The following is a 20,321-nucleotide window of genomic DNA, read 5'->3' on the forward strand; positions in this document are numbered from 1 at the left end:
ATTGGTGTAAGATCACGTAGACACCTTATTTTGTTCCTCTCATTTTGTTTGTGTTAACTTTGTTTTTAATTTTACTTTTTATTCTTGCTTCCAATCATTCTTCACCTATTTTATTAAATTCTCAATTTCAAAATATACAAAAATTTTCATTATACTTACTATCCAAAACTCTCGTTTTTATTTAAACTATTTGTGTTTTTATTTTAAGTTTAACCTCTCAAAATATTTTTTTTCACTCTTTCATCTTAGTGGTTTAAAAAGAAAGAAGAATTAATTAAATAAATAAATAAAGGAGAAAAATAGAAAAGTTTATGAGGCGTGCCTTGTGCTACAATGTACCTCACTTGCCAAATCAAACAAAAGAAGGGCATGCTCTGTTTGCATTGAGCCGTCGGGTTTAAGTGCCCATTTGTTTGCACTTTCCCAACCCAAAAAGCACTTTTTGAAACCATAAAAAGAAAATATGCGTTTGGTGAAGTCTAAAAAGCAGTTTTTTAGAAAAAGTTGTGTTTTGAAAATGTGAAGGGGAATGCCCGTCAATGGAGTCAATACCGTACCGAGGGCTGTACCAGTTTGGCTAACGATACGATATATTTCGGATACCGGTCAATACCGGTGTACCGTTTTGGGTTTACAGCTATTTTTTTATATTTATAAATAAATAAATATATGTGTGTGTGTGTGTGTGTGTGTGTGTGTGTGTGTGTGTGTGTGTGTATTATAATAAATATAAAATTTTACCATAAAACATTTTCTCAATTCAAAACTAATTATTCATGGTTTTAGACTTTAGTATCAATTAAAAAAAAAAAAACACACAATACAAAAAATAGAAAGCTTAAAAGTTACCATTGCATACTAAGAAAACAAATAATATTAATAAGTTAATGCAAATAAGTTACCATTTTACCCTAACAAAAATTCAAAAATTACAAAACTTAAAAAAAATAATTAAAAAAAAACTTTTTTCTGTACCGGTCAGTATTGCCCGAAATTGGCTAGTACGCCCGGTATTTTTTCCAGTACGAAGCAGGGGGGGTTATATGTACTGGTTTGCTTGCCGGTACGATATGGAATTGACTCCCTTGATGCCCATGTGCAAAAGCAACTGTTCAGAGCATTTTCCAAAAGCCCATGCGCGTTCATAAATCCTACCGTTGGACTCTGTGTTCAGTTACCAAATTGCCCATCACATTTTATTGAAAATCTAATTTTACCCTTTGATAAATCAAAAGATAACACTCATGCCAAATTCCTCTCATCTCTCTGCTCTACCCTTTGCCCTCTCTGAAGCTCACTCAAGCCATCCTCTCATCTCTGTGCTCTACACTCTTCATGCTGCTACAAGCCTCTCCAAGGTAAAAGTCTCTCTTGCCTTTGTCATCCGTCGAATCTTCTTCCTCTTCTTCTTCTTTCTTCATCGTCTTCTTCTTCTTCTTCTTCTTCTTCTCCTCTGTATATATATATATATATATATATATATATTTTTTTTTTTTTTTTTAAATTTTATTTATGTCTTTATTTGATCTGAGAAAAACATTTTGAAGGTAGAGTTTTTGATCAACAAAACACCAAGCAACACTGATCTGCTACCAAAAACCACCAGGTACCACCAGAGATTTTGAAATATTTGTTGAAAATTTTTCAGATCTGTGCATGCTTTATTTATTCTTGCTAATGATCTATTTGTTCTTTTTTGGGTACTGAAAAAATTTGTGGGTACATGCTTTGTATTTTTTTTTTCTTTTGTGGATATATGCTCTGTCTTTACATGCTTTGTATATTTCCATGTTCAAGTCACCTTTTAATTTATGACAAAAAATCGTCCAACCCCCCTTTCTTTGTTCAAGTCACTTTAGATTGAGATATGATTTTTTAAGTTTAGCATGATTTGGGTCTTCTTTGGAATTGGGTATTTTAGTTTTTGTTTCAGGTTTGACTTTTTAAAGCAATGGCCGGAGAAGGTACAAAACACTGGTAAAAACTTGGTGTTTCGTTCGTATTAGAAGTATGCTAATAAGATATTGATGAAATATATATAGCTCAGGGTTGACAGAATATTGAGAGAAAAATCTGATTTTTATGTTGTATACGAGGTTGTTAGAAGTGTGTAGGTGTATATGTGTGTGGGGTGCTAATGGGGAGTGTGTGTGGTGTTGATAAGGCATGCGTGTGTTGCTGCATGGTGAGATGTTGTAAGGTGTGCGTGGGCTGCTGATGTGGGGTGTGTCTGCTGCTGATGGAGCATGCATGTGCAACTAATGAGTTGTGCATGTGCCAATGCAGCCTAAGTGTATAATGTGTTTGTGCTTTAGATAATGTTGTACTTGATTAGCTGGCATTGTATACTTGTATTTTAGTATAGATATACTTGTATTACTTGTATTGGTGATATGTTTACATCAGTCTTGTGTGGGATTAAAGTTAGTTGATATAGTTAGTTAGTTGGAGGGAATGGGCTGGCAAGGTGGTTAGACAACTTGCTTAGAGTTAGTTACTGAGGGGTATTAGACTAGGGAGAGGTGTATGAAAAGGAAATGAACTTGATTGATGTTGTCTCCAAAATTCCTTTCTCTATTCTCTCTATCTCTCTGTTCTCTTGTATTACTTGTATTGGTGATATGTTTACATCAGTCTTGTGTGGCATTAGAGTTAGTTGGTATAGTTAGTTAGTTGGAGGGAATGGGCTGGCAAGGTGGTTAGACAGTTTGCTTAGAGTTAGTTACTGAGGAGTATTAGACTAGGGAGAGGTGTACGGAAAGGGAATGAACTTGATTGATGCTGTCTCCAAAATTCCTTTCTCTATTCTCTCTGTTCTCGCTTGTCCCCTGTTCTTGGAGGCTTGTTGTCCTCAAAATCAACTGTCAATTTTTTCCCAATTCCTAACACTTAATTTTGTGAAGGTGTAGGTCATGCAGTTTTGGGTCTTGCTAATGCAGTTTTGATAGCTAACCTTGGACTATTAAAGAATAAAAAGAATACTATTATTAATATTAGGTAAATGATTTTTCACCTTATATTCATTAGAGGTAAGAAAATCCTAGTTGATAATTGCTGAAGTATTGTTTTGCATGAGGCTAATTGTTTGTGGTTCAATTAGGGTCTTATCTAGGGTAGGAGCTTGAGAATTTTCTGGGATTGCCTATGTTGTCTTGTAATCTATTGAATGCACAATCTTTTCTTCCTCATATGTAGTCTGTGATCTGGTACCTTTCTGTGCCAGGGGTATGTTTTCCCCTCAAGGTAGTGGATTTTATTCTAATTGTTCACTTGCATGAAAAGTGTGTTGGTGCTATCTTCACCGTGTACTTGATCATGGCTTGTTTAACTGTTCCTTGGTAACCATGGATACTTAAATATACAACATGTTGTGATCATACTTTAGTTGCTTGACTGTCCCTTGGTAACCTTGGAGACTTAAATATGTTACATGTTGTGAAAGAGATTTTGCTACAAACTATACGAGAGTTATAAATAGATGTGTCATGTCTTGTCTTTTTTTAGTGCAAACGGTGCTCTTGTGAGTTGTGACATGATGAGATTCCTCTCTAACCATTTCTATTTTAATGCTCAAACTTAAACCAATTGTTTCACACCAAATCATCATTTTTTTTTTTTTGTAGATTTATTAGATCATGTTTGTAACTAGTTCACTAGATTGAAATATTATGAATTCTATTTTTTGCATTTCTTATGGTTGCTTAACTCTATAGATGGGTAAAAACATCACTTCCAACTCCGAGGCAAAAAAAGCAAAAGCATTATGGGGAGATCCAAGTTGGACAACTACTTTTTGTAACCTTTGTGTGGAAGAGATTGAAACTGGGAATAAAAGAATCTTTACTGCCTTAAGTGCCAAAGGTTGGAGCAATTTGGTGATCAAATTCTATGATAAGACCGGTCTAAACTATGATAAGGACCAATTAAAAAGTAAGTGGGATGTATTAAAAGAAAATTGGAGAGTGTGGGAAAAATTGAAGGGTCTTGACACAAGTTTTGGTTGGGATGCAATGATGGGAACAATTGATGCTAGTGATGATTGGTGGGACATGAAGTTGAAGGTGAGTTGAGTATTTTATTAATATGTAGTTAGTTTGAAATAGTTATGTATATTATTGTAATATGAGTGAAATGACAATTACATTTTGTAGGAAGTATCCAAAGCTTTAAAATTTCGACATAAAAGTCTACAGAATCTACAACAACTTGATTGAATGTTTAGGGATGGAGCAGAACTCAAGTAGTACAATTTTTTACATTTTTATGTTGTACAATTTAAACTTGGATTATTGGTATGTATTTTATCATCTTTTTACATTTTTATGTAGTACAATTTAAACTTGGATTATTGGTATGTATTTTATCATCTTTTTACATTTTCATTTTGTGCTTCATGATGATGAAAATTATTAGATTTAATTAATATTGATAAGAAGTCATTAATGGTAATAACAAAGAATTATGACACTAAAAAGAACTAAACACAAACATTATTAAAATAATGCCAATAATATATATTTATTATTATTATTGTAGAGTCCCGATTTGTGGCCCAAACCCAAAGTATATGGGATCTCGGCCCAATGAGCCCAATACAATAAATTTGTAGAGAGTGGGTCAAAGAACTAGGCCCTAATGAGTTGAACAACGGTTAATATGGAATTAAGTGACAATCAAGCACAAATAAGAGGTATTGATGTCAATAGACTTTCAGTTCGAGGAAGCCACAATTATATGTATTGATCACAGTTGGATACAGAGACAATTTAGATTGCTACAGTGTTCTCTCTCTATTTTTCCGATCCACTCTCCATAAAGAGTCTTTCACCTTATATATCCTCCTTTAGACCATCTTCACCCTACACCTGTTAATCATCCGAGCCCTTACTTGAGTACCTATCCCATTAGATACCCCCTCTGGTTTTTTGTGAGTTGTGGTAGCCAAGGTAATACTGTTCAGATGTCTTCTTCACATAAATGTGGCTAAAAAAGTAGTTGCAGTGCATTTAATGCAGTAGTGGCAGCTTTCCCTTAGATATTTTTAGATTTCCTTCCTTCTCGTATGTTCATGAAGCATGTCTCTATCATTGGAGCTGCTTAGAGGATTACGCTAATAGATGAAGTACATATTATGAACTACATTCATCATATCTGAGGAGGAATTCCTCCTCGGACAACCTCTCACTTGTTCCCCATCTTTGAGATTTTAATTGGGAACGTTTAACAACTACTTGCTCCTCCTCGGACCTATCAATGTCCTCGGATAAGGCCCAAGGCCCAATATACTATTTTGGGCCCTTGTCCCTACAATTATTGTTGTTGTTGTTGTTGTTATTGTTATTATCATTATTAATTAGTTTTTTTTAGTAAGTATATGAAGTAGTTGATTTAAGTATGAAATAAACTCCCTTATATATATATTGTCATTTTTAGTCATTTATCTCTCAAACTGCCACTTTTATAAGTGCTAGCCAAACACTCAGCTTTCTTAAAAAGTACTTTTTAACAGGTTTTACCAAACACTCAATTTTTTCAAAAAGCACTTTTTCATACGGCACTTTTTGAAAACCCCACTTTTCAAAAAACCCAATTTTAAAAAGCTGAACCAAACTCACCCTAATACAAACAAAACAACTAGTGCAATAGGTTTTTCAAAAAGAGGAATGCGTACTAGAGAGGAAAAACATGGAGACCCCATTTCCGGATGATTTCACAACTAAGGTTACGTTTGGCATTGGCTTAAAAAGTCAGTTTTTTGTATTATTTAGCTTATTTTTGCTACTATTTATGAGCCCTATTATACTTTTTGGTGCTATTTATGAGTTCCACTGTACTATTTCAGTTAATTTTTAATTTTATCTACAGTACTTTCAAAGAAAAAAAATTCAGTTTCAACTAAATAAACCGTTCCCAAATGAACTCTAAGACTCACTCCTAAAATCATTTTCACTACATTTTCTTTGTGCTTTTTGTTATTTCAATTGCTTGATCTTATTGTTAATTTATCTTGTTACGCGATTTAGTCTTAGGCCATCTTGCCTTAAAATTTATCACTTGTTTGAGTTGATGTAATAAATTGGGTTAATGATATTTTGTCTATTGAATAATTAATTAAACACTGGCTAAGAGCAGTTGCATCAATGTGTGCAAAATAGAAAAAGCAATAAGTTTTACACATTTTTACTCAAAAACTACCCACATTAGTGGGTCTATAACACCATATATATATACAATATACACGGTTACTGTAACTTTCTATCCGAGTTAATCTTTTTTTCTCTCTCATCTTTCACCCTTGTCAAACGACCTCTCTTCTCCTACTCTCTCGATCTCTTCAATGTCCAAAAAAAGGAAAAGAAAAGGAAGAAGAACAAGAAAGAAGACAAAGAAAGAAGACCACTGCAACCAACCAACCAACCAACCAACCACCCCACCACCACCACCACCCAAAACAAAACCAAATAGAAAACCCAAGGAAAAACCCATTTGGAAACATCATTGGTTTCCTTAGACAAAAGCAAAATCACCACTGTTTGGAACCAACACCAGTTTTCTTAGTACTATCCAAGTCTTCTTGTTGTCTCTAACCGCATTCCTAGCCAATTCAAACACCTAGACAATTCACCACATAAACTTTAGATCAATAACAAGAAGTAAATTTAAAGAAATATAAGAGAAAGTGAGGTCTGATTTTCAAGTGCTTATCCATGGAGGGTTGGGTAGAGAGATTTGATTTCAAATATGAACCATGGAAGTTGATTGGAGAGATTTGAGATTTTTCAAATTTGAGAGAGAGAGCATCTGTTCAGAAATAAGAGAGAGAGAGAGAGAGAGAGAGAGAGAGAGAGAGAGAGAGAGTTCTAACATGTGGGGTGGGGAAAGAATAAAAGTAAAATAAAAAAAATTATTATTTAAAGGAAATAGAGTATATAATAGATGATCTGATGTAGGTGCTTTTGCAAAGTGATTATATAAAATAGAAAAAGTAGATTTTTTATTGTAAAATAGAAGGAAAATTTTAGAAGGACTGATGCTAATGCTCTAACCTCTTTTTACTAGTAGAGACCGGTCAACATATCGGGCATGCATGGATGCCTCACACCTTTCCACATCATAATTTGATCTCGAACTCATCATTGGTGGAATATAGACTATTTTTCTTATTCATTGAGTTAATCAAATAAAAATGATTTTTATTTCTTATTTTATTTTCTCTTAAAAAATATAAAATAAGTGCTAGACTTCTTCACTTTTCAAAGTTCATGATTCCTAAATCAAAACTCCTTTTTTTTTTTTTTTTTTATGAACAAAAAATGGGTAGGGGGGGTGACCAACGTAGCAATTCTATCTGGGCGTGACCATAGTAGCACCCTACTCACTGGGTCCAGAGCCTTGCTAGGATGCAAGAGGACCACGATGAGCCATAACTTCCCAGCCCCACAAAGGACACTAGCGAACGTTAAGCTGCTGAGGGAGGTTACCCAAGCGCGTCTATATTGGAACTCAAACCTGGGACTTCATACTCAACACACACTCTTGTACATCACCCAAGACTGCTAGACCACGCCCCTTAGTAGTTTCTAAATCAAAACTCTTAAGATCAATCTTTATTTCCCAAAAATCCTTTAGGATGGGCGTCACATGGTACCCACATATAATAATATATTAGATGATGGATAGTATATGTTAAGGACATATTTTGTGTAGTTGGCTAATCTTTTAACAAAACGCACTTTACTTGTAATTGGGTAGATCTAGGATGTGTTTAATACTTTAAGAAACATGTTGTTCAAGTCTAGTATTAAAGCCATGAAAATTGAACCAAGAAACAAGTGAAGAAGGGCTATTCATTAAAACTGGACAGATAGCTCGACACCTGTGGATAGATAGCTCGACAGCTGCTCGACAGATAGCTATCTTTCGAGATTTAATGAATGAAGCTCAACAGATTCTTGATTGATCGAGGTATCTATCGAGTTATGGGAATTCAGATTTTCAGATCTGAATTTCAGCCTAAGCTTATGTATTTGTGTAGGGTTTCTTTTCTCACAACCCTAGACCTATATAATGATTATTTTAGAAGCCGTCACATAAGAGAATACAAGGAGAACATATGCAAAAGGTGATCGATGCCTTATTCTCTCTGAAAGAAGCTACTGCGTCTTTACACCTTAGGGTTTTGTAACTAAGTGCTTCTTGATCTTCATTGTTGATAAAGTGAAGAACTTTGCAGCCAACTTCTCCTTCAAGTTGGTGAGTGAGTCATGTACCGGGATTCGTGCAAAGAAGTTAGTCACGTATTGGGATCCGTGCATCAAAAAGGGTGGTGTTCACATATTGAAGAGTTTAGAGGTTCTGAAGTGGTAGAAGGTTTCTGCTATGAGTTCATCTATGGGGATTGTAGAGTCTAGGGACAAAGGTTTTGTACTAGATCTGAAACTTCTCTTTACTATAGTGGATTGCTTTTCAGGAAGGTTTCTCCCCAGGTTTTTTTACTGTGAAACTAGTTTGTTTCATTGGTTTTCCTCGGTCATCATATCTTGTCTTATTTATTTTTCCACTGCATGATTTTGACATGATAATGATGTTTGTTTATTTTAACAAGTTTTATTCATAATAAATCTAATTAACAACTTGGGTTTAAAACTTGTTAATTCTATCAACCGGAGTCTAAATTTCCCAATAGTATAATAATTGTATTTGAACAATCTTTTCATGTCTTATAGATTATGAAATTCCATTTACTTTACACTGGAGCTTCTGAGAAAGGTCCAATCAAAGTTATCAAATGGATCCAAATTGATCCACGTTGGAAAGCTTGTGGTAATAGAAAAATGCAATCTCCTATTGATCTTTTGGATTGAAGGGTGCAGGTTTTTCCTAGCGTGGGGAAATTTAAGAGGGAATACATAGTGGTGGCTTCGGGATTTTTTATATGAACAGTCTCCCTTCAAACCATAAGAAACGGGAAAAAATCTCGTTTTGTGAGAAGATCAATCTGGGTAGGAAATGAATTTTGTAGCCTATGTGATTTCTTTATTACATATTTTTATCTATTGTATTAGTAAAAGAATAAAAAACAAACTATAAATTTATTTGACATATTATTTTAATATAATAAATATATTTGACTAGTCGAGGATGAATATATCCTCGACTAGTTAAAGCTGAAGTCAGATGAGTCGGCCTGACATCTAGGGGAGCACTCTGGGAAAGTTTTGTTGATATGGATTTGTATTACAGGAACGTAGGACGGAGAGGAATCCAAAAATATCTAAGGAGAAAGTTGCTACCACCGCATTGAATGCTTTGCAGCTAACTTTCTAGTTGCATTAATGTGGAGAAGACCCCTGAACAATGCTGCATTGGCTACCCTAACGCACAGAGGGCCTGAAAGGGTGTTCAATGGGACAAACACTCAAGTAAAAGCTTGGATGGTCAACAAGTGGAGGGTCAAGATCGTCTAAAGAGAACTATATAATGGAAATGACCCTTCATGAAAGGGGGATCGAGAAATCAAGAGAAAAAGACTGTAGCAATCAAGAACCAAACTTATAATCTAATTTAAGAGCAATACATAAGAATTGATATCCTCGGACCTTGTCGATGACGATTTTCTGTAATTAAAACTTGTCCATCCTTTTCCTCTTGTCACTAGAATCCACCTTATTTGTTGTCTAACTTATTTTAGCCCAGTTTTCTAACCCTCTCTACAAATTCATTGTTTTGGACTTTTTAAGCTTAAGTCCTTCCACTTTTTGGGTTAGGGATCCAAATCAGATCCTTACAATTATTATTATTTTGAATACTTTAATTTATTATTTTATGTCTTTTAGTTTTTACCATTCTTTTATTTATTGAATTCACAAGACATTTTGAGCAATTCCTTTGTATTTTTTTATACAATTTTTTAATTTAATTTATTAGTTTATATCCCACTCCCTCACTGACCAAATGTTCACAATTATTTAATTTTTTATTAGTCTACAATTCTTCGAATAGTTTACAATTCTTTAATTATCAGTTTAACTTTTTTGTTTTTGCTAATATTAATTTACAATTCTTTAATTGTTTCATTCTTTTAGTGTTAATGCTCTACTGTACTTACGGACACACTAGCCTAGTAGACAACTACTCACAAAACACTGTAACCCTACGTGTCATCCTCTCATTGGTTAAAATCTACCACCTTATCCAAAAGCGATAAGGTTCCAGATTTTTCACCGGAAATCTACTACCCTATCTTCAAAAGTTTTTTTTTTTTATATTTTTTTTTTCACCTCTCATTAAATTCTATGCAAGTTATATACAGTTTTCACTCTTTCTCTTTAGTTTTTACTTTTCACACTCCTTTCCGGGTATATTTTCTTCCTTTGTCATCTATCTTCTTCTTCTTCTTCTTTTATTTATTTATTATTATTATTATATATATGAGCAACAATTTTCACAATTCAAACACACTTATACACATTTTCATCCATATATATTTGAAAAAACTACAAAAATCTCATCTCAATCTACTCTACCAAACACCCTCTTAAAACTCAAAGATTTATAGTTATTGATTTGATTTGTTTAGTCATAGATTTTGAGTTATCATGTATCAAACTAGCAACCCAAACTAAAAAAAGATTGAAACTCTTAACACATTTTTATTTTGTTTATCTGATTTGTATATTATTGATGAATTGGAGCTCCACATTGTTCATCTAAGCTCAAGTGGAGATATAGCTGCTATTAGAATTATTTACAAATATGGCTACCCTGATCCCTTTCTTTTCAAAGGTATTTTTAGATGATTTTCTTTTCTTTTGCTTCCAATGATTCATAAATGCATATGTATGTATGTATTACTGAGATAAATGCATCATATTGTTTATTGTTAGTAGTTTTACTCACTAATTTATTACCTGAAATGTTGGCTCCGATGTTGTCCGCAATGACTATATCTAAAACTGAAAGACCAATATTAGTTAAAATCTTATGATGTTTTTGGATGTCATTGTTAATTTGTTGTACCTTTATTTATTTATTGAAAATTAGTTAGAATTTTATGAAGAAAAAATAGTCTATATGAAATTTTAACATAAGTAATTAGCCTAAAAATGTTAAAACAAAAAGTCTTTGGCACAGGCACATACTTTTCTATTGTTAAAAAAGTTATTAGAAGGTTTAAAACAAGTTTTACAAATAGATGAAAATATTTTAATTGACCTTCTAAATTATATAAAATGGTTCAATTTGTTTCTAAATGCATTTCTCACTTACGAAATGATATTAAGGATACATGTTATAATTATAATTACTTTTGTATGTTGAATTTTTTCAAAATTAAAAATTGATAAAATTATATTAAGATAAACTATATCACAAGAAAGAGTAAGTAGAATCATTTATCAAAAAAAAGAAAAAGAAAAGAAAGAGTAAGCAGATTTGTTATATAATTAATTGAAAAGGAAATGTTAGTAGAACTTGAATTCAAAATTTTTTTTTATAATCTATATATATATATAAAACCGAAACTTTTGAAGCTCCCACAATTTTTCACGTCAGCACAATATTTAAATTAAATTTAAATTTCCACCTCATCACTGTTTTCCTTTTCCAATGCAAATTAGACTTCTAGCCAAATAAGGACACTCTCCCACCGCCTCTACTCTCTCCTATTTAAGAATTGCTTGCGTAGAAAACCTAAGCCCCAAAAACTTTTTTGAGGGCGGCTCATGCTTCACAATTCACATATTCCACTTATGTATTGGACTCCTCTCCTTCTTCGGTCAATGCATCAAGGTTAGGGTTATTTGATTTGTTCAATAAAAATTATAGATTTGTTGCTTTTTCTTATAAGTTTGTTGATATCATATTATAAATAATATAATTTTCTATCATATATATATATATATATATATATCAAACTATTCCTCTACCGTCAACTTTTAATCTTCAACAGCAGTCAAGATAATTTACAATGATCTATTTTTATTTATTATGTCAATTGATAAAAAAGTTATTGCAATTTTTATAAAGAGTCCTTACTTATTATTGTTCTTTTTTTTTTTTTTTTATAATTATTTTTCATGTGAGAGAGAGTCCTTTTACCTTATGTTACCTACTATAGTTGGTACTAGGAAACTGGCACTTTCATATAAAAAGTGAAACTCGGAAACCCTAAGCAAATCAACGTAAAACTCAACAACAAACGTTTAAAAAAAACTATTTTTCATCCCAAAAACAAAGTTAATTAACTTTTTAAAAATCCTACAACCATGCCACAAAAATGTGAAACTCAAAAACCCTAAGCAAATCAAAAGTCTTTGAATTAACATGAAAGTCAACAACAAATGTAAAACCCAAAAATCCAAAAACCCTACACTTACAATCCAAAAACGGTCGCAACATCTTCTTTGTCGCTATTACCTAGCCACCCATGTGTGAGCCACACTAATATTTTTCTATAGTGTAATCATTTATTTATTTTTTTTTTATGTTTCAATAATTTCTTAGCTCTAAATCTATTCTTTAATTTTTGGAAGTTTTAACATTTGAATTTTTAGATTAATTTTTCGCATTATTTGAATTTGCATGCCAGATTTCAACGACTATAACTATGAATCATTATTTTGTAGTCATAGTTTTTTTCTTTTTATAATTTGTAGGCTCTAAATCTTCTAATTCTTTTTTTTTTTTTCTTTTGAAAGTTTTAAAATTTGTAGCAGATTTCAATAGAAGGTGACCAAATTTTCTCTTATATTTCTCTATTTTGTATCCACATATGTTTTAACATCTGATTTTTTTTTTTTTTCTTTGGCATATGTTTTCAGCAAATTTCAATAGCTTTAGTCATGAATTATTCTTTTGAGAGTAACTCATCTTTCTCTTATATTTCTCTATTGTGTAGTTATATATATATATATATATATATATATATATATTTGTTTGATTTTTGTAACAATTGAAACTGTCTTGCAGATTTTAACAATTATAGCTATGCATTATTCTTTTGAGGGTAGCTCATCTTTCTTTTATATTTCTCTTTTGTGTAGTCATATATATATATATATATTTGTATTGTTTCAATAATTTATAGGCTCTGAATCATTTGATTCTTTAATTTTATTTGTTGGTATTTTGAAAGTTTTAACATCTACATTTTTGCATTAGTTATTGCAATATCTGAACATGTTTAGCAGATTTCAACGATTTTACCATGAATCATATATTCCTTTGAAGATAACCAATTTTTCTCTTATATTTTTCTTTTGTGTAGTCATATATATATATATATATATATATATATAATTTTTTTTTTTGTTTCAAAAATTTCTAGGTAGTGAATCTTTTGATTTTTTTTTTTTTTAATATATTTTTTGGCCTTTCAAAAATTTTAATATCTGAAACCAATTGGTAGATTTTTCACAAGATATTACACATTCAAGCAATAACTTCTTTATCAAATTGTAACAAAAATTGAAGTGAAACAGGAGAAATTCATGCAATTAATGGTATAGTTTCGTAATCAATTTAAAATTTTATATAATTATTTTAGTCTACCACACAAACAGATAGATTCCCGTGCATAGCACGGGTTTGCGACTAGTAGAATTGAAGACAAAAACTTAATTAGTAATTTTATATCTCAAGATGTAAAAGGAATATATTTTAACTGGAAAAAAATTTGATAAAAAAATATTATTTAAATATAAAAACGCTACCAAAGATTATTGTTTTAGGCTACAAAATTGATTGACTATGCCCTAATCGGAATGGTGTATTTAATAATTTTATAATGTAGATATTATTTGTACATATATTGAATTGGCCACTTAAGGAAGAATTAAATTGGATATGAAAAACTGAAAAATAAAAAAAAAATTAATTGAATCGCAAAAAGAATCTCTTGATAGGCTTGTTACTGGCAATAAAAAAAAAATATAAATATATATATATATATATATATATATATATGTAATAGGAAATTTAAATGAAATTGTCAGCTTCGCATAAGGTGATAAGGAGATCTATACATGACTTCAAGTTATTTTCCTTTAGAACTTCGTTGAATTGGATTGTTACTGAGTTGATAGATTTATGTAGTCTGCAAAATTGATTGGAAGGCCAAAATCAGATATTGAAAATATCATAATAAAGGTTTATTTTTTTCTTATAATAAAAGTCGTGGGCCTCTCTTGCTTTTATTGGCAAGAGCAATAGACGCCCAACCCAATCCAATGCTACCCAAACTTGGGAATGTAATAAAAGGTATTATTTTGGTGCTTATTTTTTGGGTTATTGTCAATTTGGTCTACATATATTAGTAGACTTCAATTTAATCCCATTATTTTTAATATGGGATCAAATTGACTGCAACTACTAAAATGTAGGATAAAATTGACATTGACCCCAAAAGATAGAAATCAAAATGTGATATATAAATATATATATATATATATATATTTATATTATATTTTGGTTTATTGTCAATTTGGTCTATATATTTTGGTAGAAGTTAATTCTATATTTTTAATGTGAGACCAAATGGACTGATATTACCAAAATGTAAAATTGAAATTGACCCCTAAAATATAGGGTTTTATTTTGGGTTATTTTCAATTTGTTCTATATATTTTGGTTGAAGTCAATTTAATCTCCTATATTTTTCATTTGGACTCTGCAATGAAGAGAAGTTCAACACTAAGGTTTTAGTTACTGGTTTTATTGTAAAAGATCAAAATCAGAAGTCATATTGCGCCGATATCTATTTGAAAAATGATGCATTTTTTTTCCCCAAAAGGATACTGTTGTAATATGATTTTTGATTTTGATTTCTTTGAATCAAACCAGGGTCTAAAAAATTTAGTGTTAAACGTCTCTTCACTACAGAATTCGTCGAAAGATAATACTTAAAAAAAAAAAAAAAAAATTAAATTAGGTTCCCTTGTCAACTCTTCCAAAGAGATTGAAGCACTACCATATTAATAATACTAAATAAATGAAATTTCTGTGTTTCCCTGAGGACTAACTAATGAAAATTCTCATAGTAATCTGGTTAGACATAAGTTAACAATATAAGAAAGGTCAATGATTGATTGTGACTCAAAAATAAGTAATAACCGGTCTATGTGTAACTATGCTACTGACAAATTCTCATATTAATAATACTGTTTTTAATTATATTCGTGCATAGGCATAGGACTACATACTAGTTAAGTTTAAAATTATGACTTCATACCTTAAGATATATAACAATTTCTTCTAAATAGTTGAGTGATTAAAATAAAATAAAATAAAATAATAATAATAATAAAAAGCCTGAAGGAGTTAGCTTAGTAGTTCCTAAGACTTTATGATGAGATTTTGGATGCAACAAAAAAAGTTATCAGTATAAGTGTAACTTGAAATCTTAGGTAGTTTCAACATTGATGAGAGAGAGGTTTATAAGGAGAGAGATAGTATTTTTTTTTTTTTTGAGAGGAGAGAGAGATAGTATTTTGGTATTACTAATAGAGAACATGTATATCAACAAATACAACTCAAGATAGAGTAAGGTAAGATGGGAAGAAATAGGCAAAACCCAACCCAACTTATGTGGATTGGGGACAAATATTTTTAAAAGTTATTATTATTATTATTATTATTATTATTATTATTAAATTGAGCATTAGAACAACCTCACTGTCCCTACCACAAATAAGTGTAATTTTATAATCAAATAATCTTGAGCATAATATCAAACCAACACAAACTATTGAACGTAGGGTTTGAGTTTCATTTAAGACTAGAGACAAAAAGGTAAATAAAGAAATTGTATAATATATTTTTTAAGAATTTAAATATATATTGAATATAGGTGAGTTGGGTCAGATTAGGTAGATTTGTGAATCTTATGATTCGAATTTATCCGAACCTACTATTAAAAAATAAATCTCATAACCCAACCTACCAACCCTTAAAACCAACCCAACTCGATGGGTGAGATTGGATTGGGTCGGTTTTGATGGGTTGGTTACACTCCTACTCAAGATAAGTATCAGGTAAGATAGGATGAAATGGGTAAATCCCTTCTCCTTTTCAAGGAAAAAATATAAAAAGGTGGATCGAGTAGAGATTTGGTGGAACTTTTAGTATTCATAGATACGAAACTAGAGGTAAACGTATCACGAAACATACCATCTTACGCTTTCTAGATAATTAGTATGAAAGAGTTCTCGAGACCAACTCCGCAGATTTATCATACCATGTATAATGTCACATGGTTAATTGTATGAATAATTTGGCTTATCTAGTTTTCAAAATTATTGCCAATTTCTTTCCATTGGGAAAAGGAAAGTACACAAGGTGGCTGTCTCTTTCCCGCTAAATTTGGTGGTCTTTATATGCTTCTGTTAGCTATGTATAAGATTGAGATCAAGTGCAATACTTTAATGCAATTATTATGCGTGGTTGAAATTGATAATTGTAAAAAATAACTCCCAATCTCAACCATCGATTAAAAAGAATTAAGCAAAAAATTATGATGTTAGAAAAGTAAAAAATGAAAAAATTTTGTGAAACAAAGTAAGATGAATTGCTCGGCTATTGCACGGGATCCTAATCCACACATATATATATATATATATATATATATGCTGTCATCTCTGTTTTTTCCTTCCGGACCTTACTCCTAAGCAAAAGCCAAAAGTTATTGGGCTGGATTTATTTACAGTGTGTATATATAAAGATTTAAGTATTATGGCGTACACGTGTAAATTAATGAATCTCAAATGTCGTGTTGGTGGGGCACCTCCTTCACCTTGGAGCTAGCCCCAACCACCATTACAATTGAAAATCTTGAACCAGTGAGAATGATGGCATGTCTTTTGGGTTTATATTTTTAAAAAAAATTACTTTTAATCCAGCCCCATCAATATGAAACTTACAATAATGATGTTAAAAATCTTTTGTTTGGCATCATTAATTGCTCAATCTAATGAAAGGTTATTTGTGACATTTAACAAAATAGAATCATAAAATGTGCACTAACTAGCATAAGGGGAAAATTATTAGGTATTTCCGGAGTATCATAAATGCGTACTTCCTTCTCTCACATGAATGATGGGTCCCACCATGAATTTAATTAGTAGGATCCAACATTCATGTGATAAGAAGGAGTATGCATTTATGGTAATCGGGGAGTACATAATAATTTCCCAGCATAAGGTAGCAGGTATAAGGTAGCAGATTCTAGTTATTGGGTAAAATATTTTGTCATTGAATAAGAGATTTGAAGGCTTGATTCTCCCGTTTATACTAAAAACTAATTGGTATCTTAGTTTGATGATAAAGAATAATTATCAAGAAATGATTGCATAGATTAAAATTCTATGGTTCCCTTATGAAAGCTTCCAAGAGGCTACGGGTGGTACACCATATATGTTTTGGCCAAAATGATTCTAGCTAAGCTACTAGGATGGTGATAATTGATAAATAATTTAGGTACTGGATGAAAATCGTCAGATTTTGAATTCATTTCTTTCATGACCCAAAAGAAAAAGGAAAGGAACTATAAAAAAAAATAAAAACACAGACAAAAAAAGAAAAGAAAAAAAGAAATCGAATTGACAAGGCATCAAAGACACAGTGGGAACTCTGCAAAATATGCTACCGCTACTAACATTCAAGTTAAATCTTCTTTGTACGCGTTATAACTTCACAGATGTTCTTGATGGTATGTACTGTATGTTTGACTTTCTACACGAGTTTGGGCTTGAGATTTTTTGTAAACCCTTTAGTTGGTTACTTTGGAATAACAAAAATGAAGTGTGGTTAGGACTGCAACAGTCTTGACTCTTTTCCTGATTACCTTGTCCAAAGGGCTGTGGATAATGCAACCATATTCTGTTCAATCATAAATTCATAATTGACTCTTCAAGTTTTGGTCTTTTTTTTTTTTTTTTTTTTTTAATTTTTGTGTAAAGATGGAACTTGCCGGCTATCAAAGAAACGAGGTTCCATCACAATCTCAGATTTCTATTGAAATTGATATCAATTATTGCTACAGGCAGGCATTGTTCAAGGATAGATGAAGCAGACGCTAAACATTTATGTGTGAATTGTGAAGTATTGTCTTATTGCCAGATAACACATTTGTCAAAATTCTTCTACGATGACGTGTACTCTAATTTGTTGAATTTTCAATGCCCAGTTAATAATGTCATGAAAATGGGTATCAACACAATTATTTAATAAAACACTCTTATAGCTCCAAAAAAAAATAATAATAATAAAACACTCTTTAAAAAAATTTGTTTAGTGTTTGCTTCATCTATCCTTGAACAATACATGCCTGTAGCAACAATTGATGTTAATTTCAATAGAAATCTAAGATTGTGATGGAGTCTCGTTTCTTTGATAGCCGGCAAGTTCCATCACACATAAATACGAAAAAACATTTACACAAAAAAAAAAGAAGCAAAAAAAGACCAAAACTTGAAGAGTCAATTATGAATTTTTGATTGAATAGAATATGGTTGCATTATCCACAGTGCTTTGGACAAGGTAATCAGGAAAAGAGTCCAGACTGTTGCAGTCCTAACCACACTTCATTTTTGTTATTCCAAAGTAACCAAATAAAGGGTGTACAAAAAACCTCAAGCCCAAACCCGTGTAGAAGTCAAACATACAGTACATTCCATCAATAACATCCGTGAAGTTATAATGTGTACAAAGAAGATTTGACTTGAATGGTAGTAGCGGTAGCATATTTTGCAGAGTTCCCACTACGTCTTTGATGCCATGTCAATTTCGATTTCTATTTTTTTTGTTCGTGTTTTTTTTTATTTTTTATTTTTATTTTTTATGGTTCCTTTCCTTGCCAAACCATATATGGTGTACCACCCGTAGCTCATTGGAAGCTTACATAAGAGAACCATAGAGTTTTAATCTATGTAATCAAATTTTGATAATTTTTCTTTATCATCAAACCAAGATGTCAATTGATTTTTATTATAAACGGAGATCGAACCACAAAATTCTTATTCAAAGACAAAAACTTTATGTTTTTACCAATTAAGCTAACTTGCAACTATTTTTATTTATTTTTTTGAGAAAGAACTTGTAACTACTTGTGTGTTTAAACTTTAAAATAGTTTTTTTTTTTTTTTTTTTTTGAGGGACAAAACCATGAACTTTCATTAACGAAAACTGACAATGTCATGTCAAACAATAAAAAACAAAGGTGGTGGAATATCCTCCATCCATGCAACAAAGTCTGTAATAAGCATATCTAGTTAAAGAATGAGCAACTATATTTCTTTCTCTTCTTACATGAGAGTAACGCAATTGATAAAATAAATTTGCATCATAACAAATATCATCCATCAGCAAACCAACAGTAGATAAGAACTGATCTCCTCCCTTCAGAGCCTTCATAAGCACCTTACAGTCACCCTCAAGTTGCACCTTATTAAAACCCAAATCAGCTGCAAACTTGAGAGCTGATGCTGCCAAAGTTTCAACTTTCAATGTCTAAAGGTCTGCAAACCTGTGGGATATTCTGAGATAGAGAGGCGAGAACTGAACCTCTTTCATCGCGCAGAACCACCCCTATTCCTGACATCTGGTCCTTTGAGGTTGCGCCGTCGAAATTGATTTTCACCATCCCTTGAGGTGGTGGCTGCCACTGAACCCGAGTCTTCAGAATGGGCAACGGAGCAGCTGGCTGGACTGACAAAAATTCAGCCAACTTTTCCTTGGTCGTGGCAGCAAGCAAGTGGGTACAACAGCTGGGTTGATGCATGCGAACCCGATTCCGTTGGTTCCATATAGACCAGACTGTGACGGCGAAGAGCTCCACTTCCTGGGTGTTCGTTATGAGCCATGACAGCAACTCCTTAAAGCTCAGAAAGCTTCTTGACCTTCGGAAACCCCATACTCCAACATCCTCCCAAACAACTTCCAATTCCCGGCATGACCATGTCGCATGTAGAGCTGTCTCTGGTTCAAGTTTGCATCGATCACATAAAGAGCAATCCGTGATGGTTCGGTGCTGCAGATTTTGTTTTGTTGGTAGTGATTCTCGGGTTGCTCTCCACAGAAGATTTTTTACTTTGTTTGGGACTTGTAGGGACCAAATGCTATGCCATAAATTTTTTCTAGCTTTAGGGTGTGTGTCGGGGTGTTTGGTGCTGGCTTCCTGTTTAAGAAACCTGTACCCGGATTTGCTGGAGTAGACACCGTTGGTTGAATGAGGCCAAAAGATGCTATCTTCCTGTACAGTCTGTGAGAGTGACAGTGACTTGATGAGTTTGGCTTCCTCCGCAGTAAAAATACCATCTATTAAGCCA

At 32.1% G+C, this 20,321-nt stretch overlaps 1 protein-coding gene across 1 annotated transcript; it reads left to right on the forward strand.

Annotated features, from left to right (window-relative positions):
- Positions 1-1,244: 1,244 nt before the first annotated feature.
- LOC126719849 (L10-interacting MYB domain-containing protein-like) lies at positions 1,245-4,214 on the forward strand. The gene is made up of 3 exons (XM_050422361.1): positions 1,245-1,358; positions 3,714-4,061; positions 4,152-4,214. The coding sequence occupies exons 1-3, from the start codon at positions 1,245-1,247 to the stop codon at positions 4,212-4,214; spliced, it is 525 nt and encodes a 174-aa protein (XP_050278318.1).
- The last annotated feature ends 16,107 nt before the right edge of the window (positions 4,215-20,321 follow it).

The sequence above is a fragment of the Quercus robur genome, chromosome 3 (genome assembly GCF_932294415.1).
Source record: "Quercus robur chromosome 3, dhQueRobu3.1, whole genome shotgun sequence".
NCBI lineage: Eukaryota > Viridiplantae > Streptophyta > Magnoliopsida > Fagales > Fagaceae > Quercus > Quercus robur.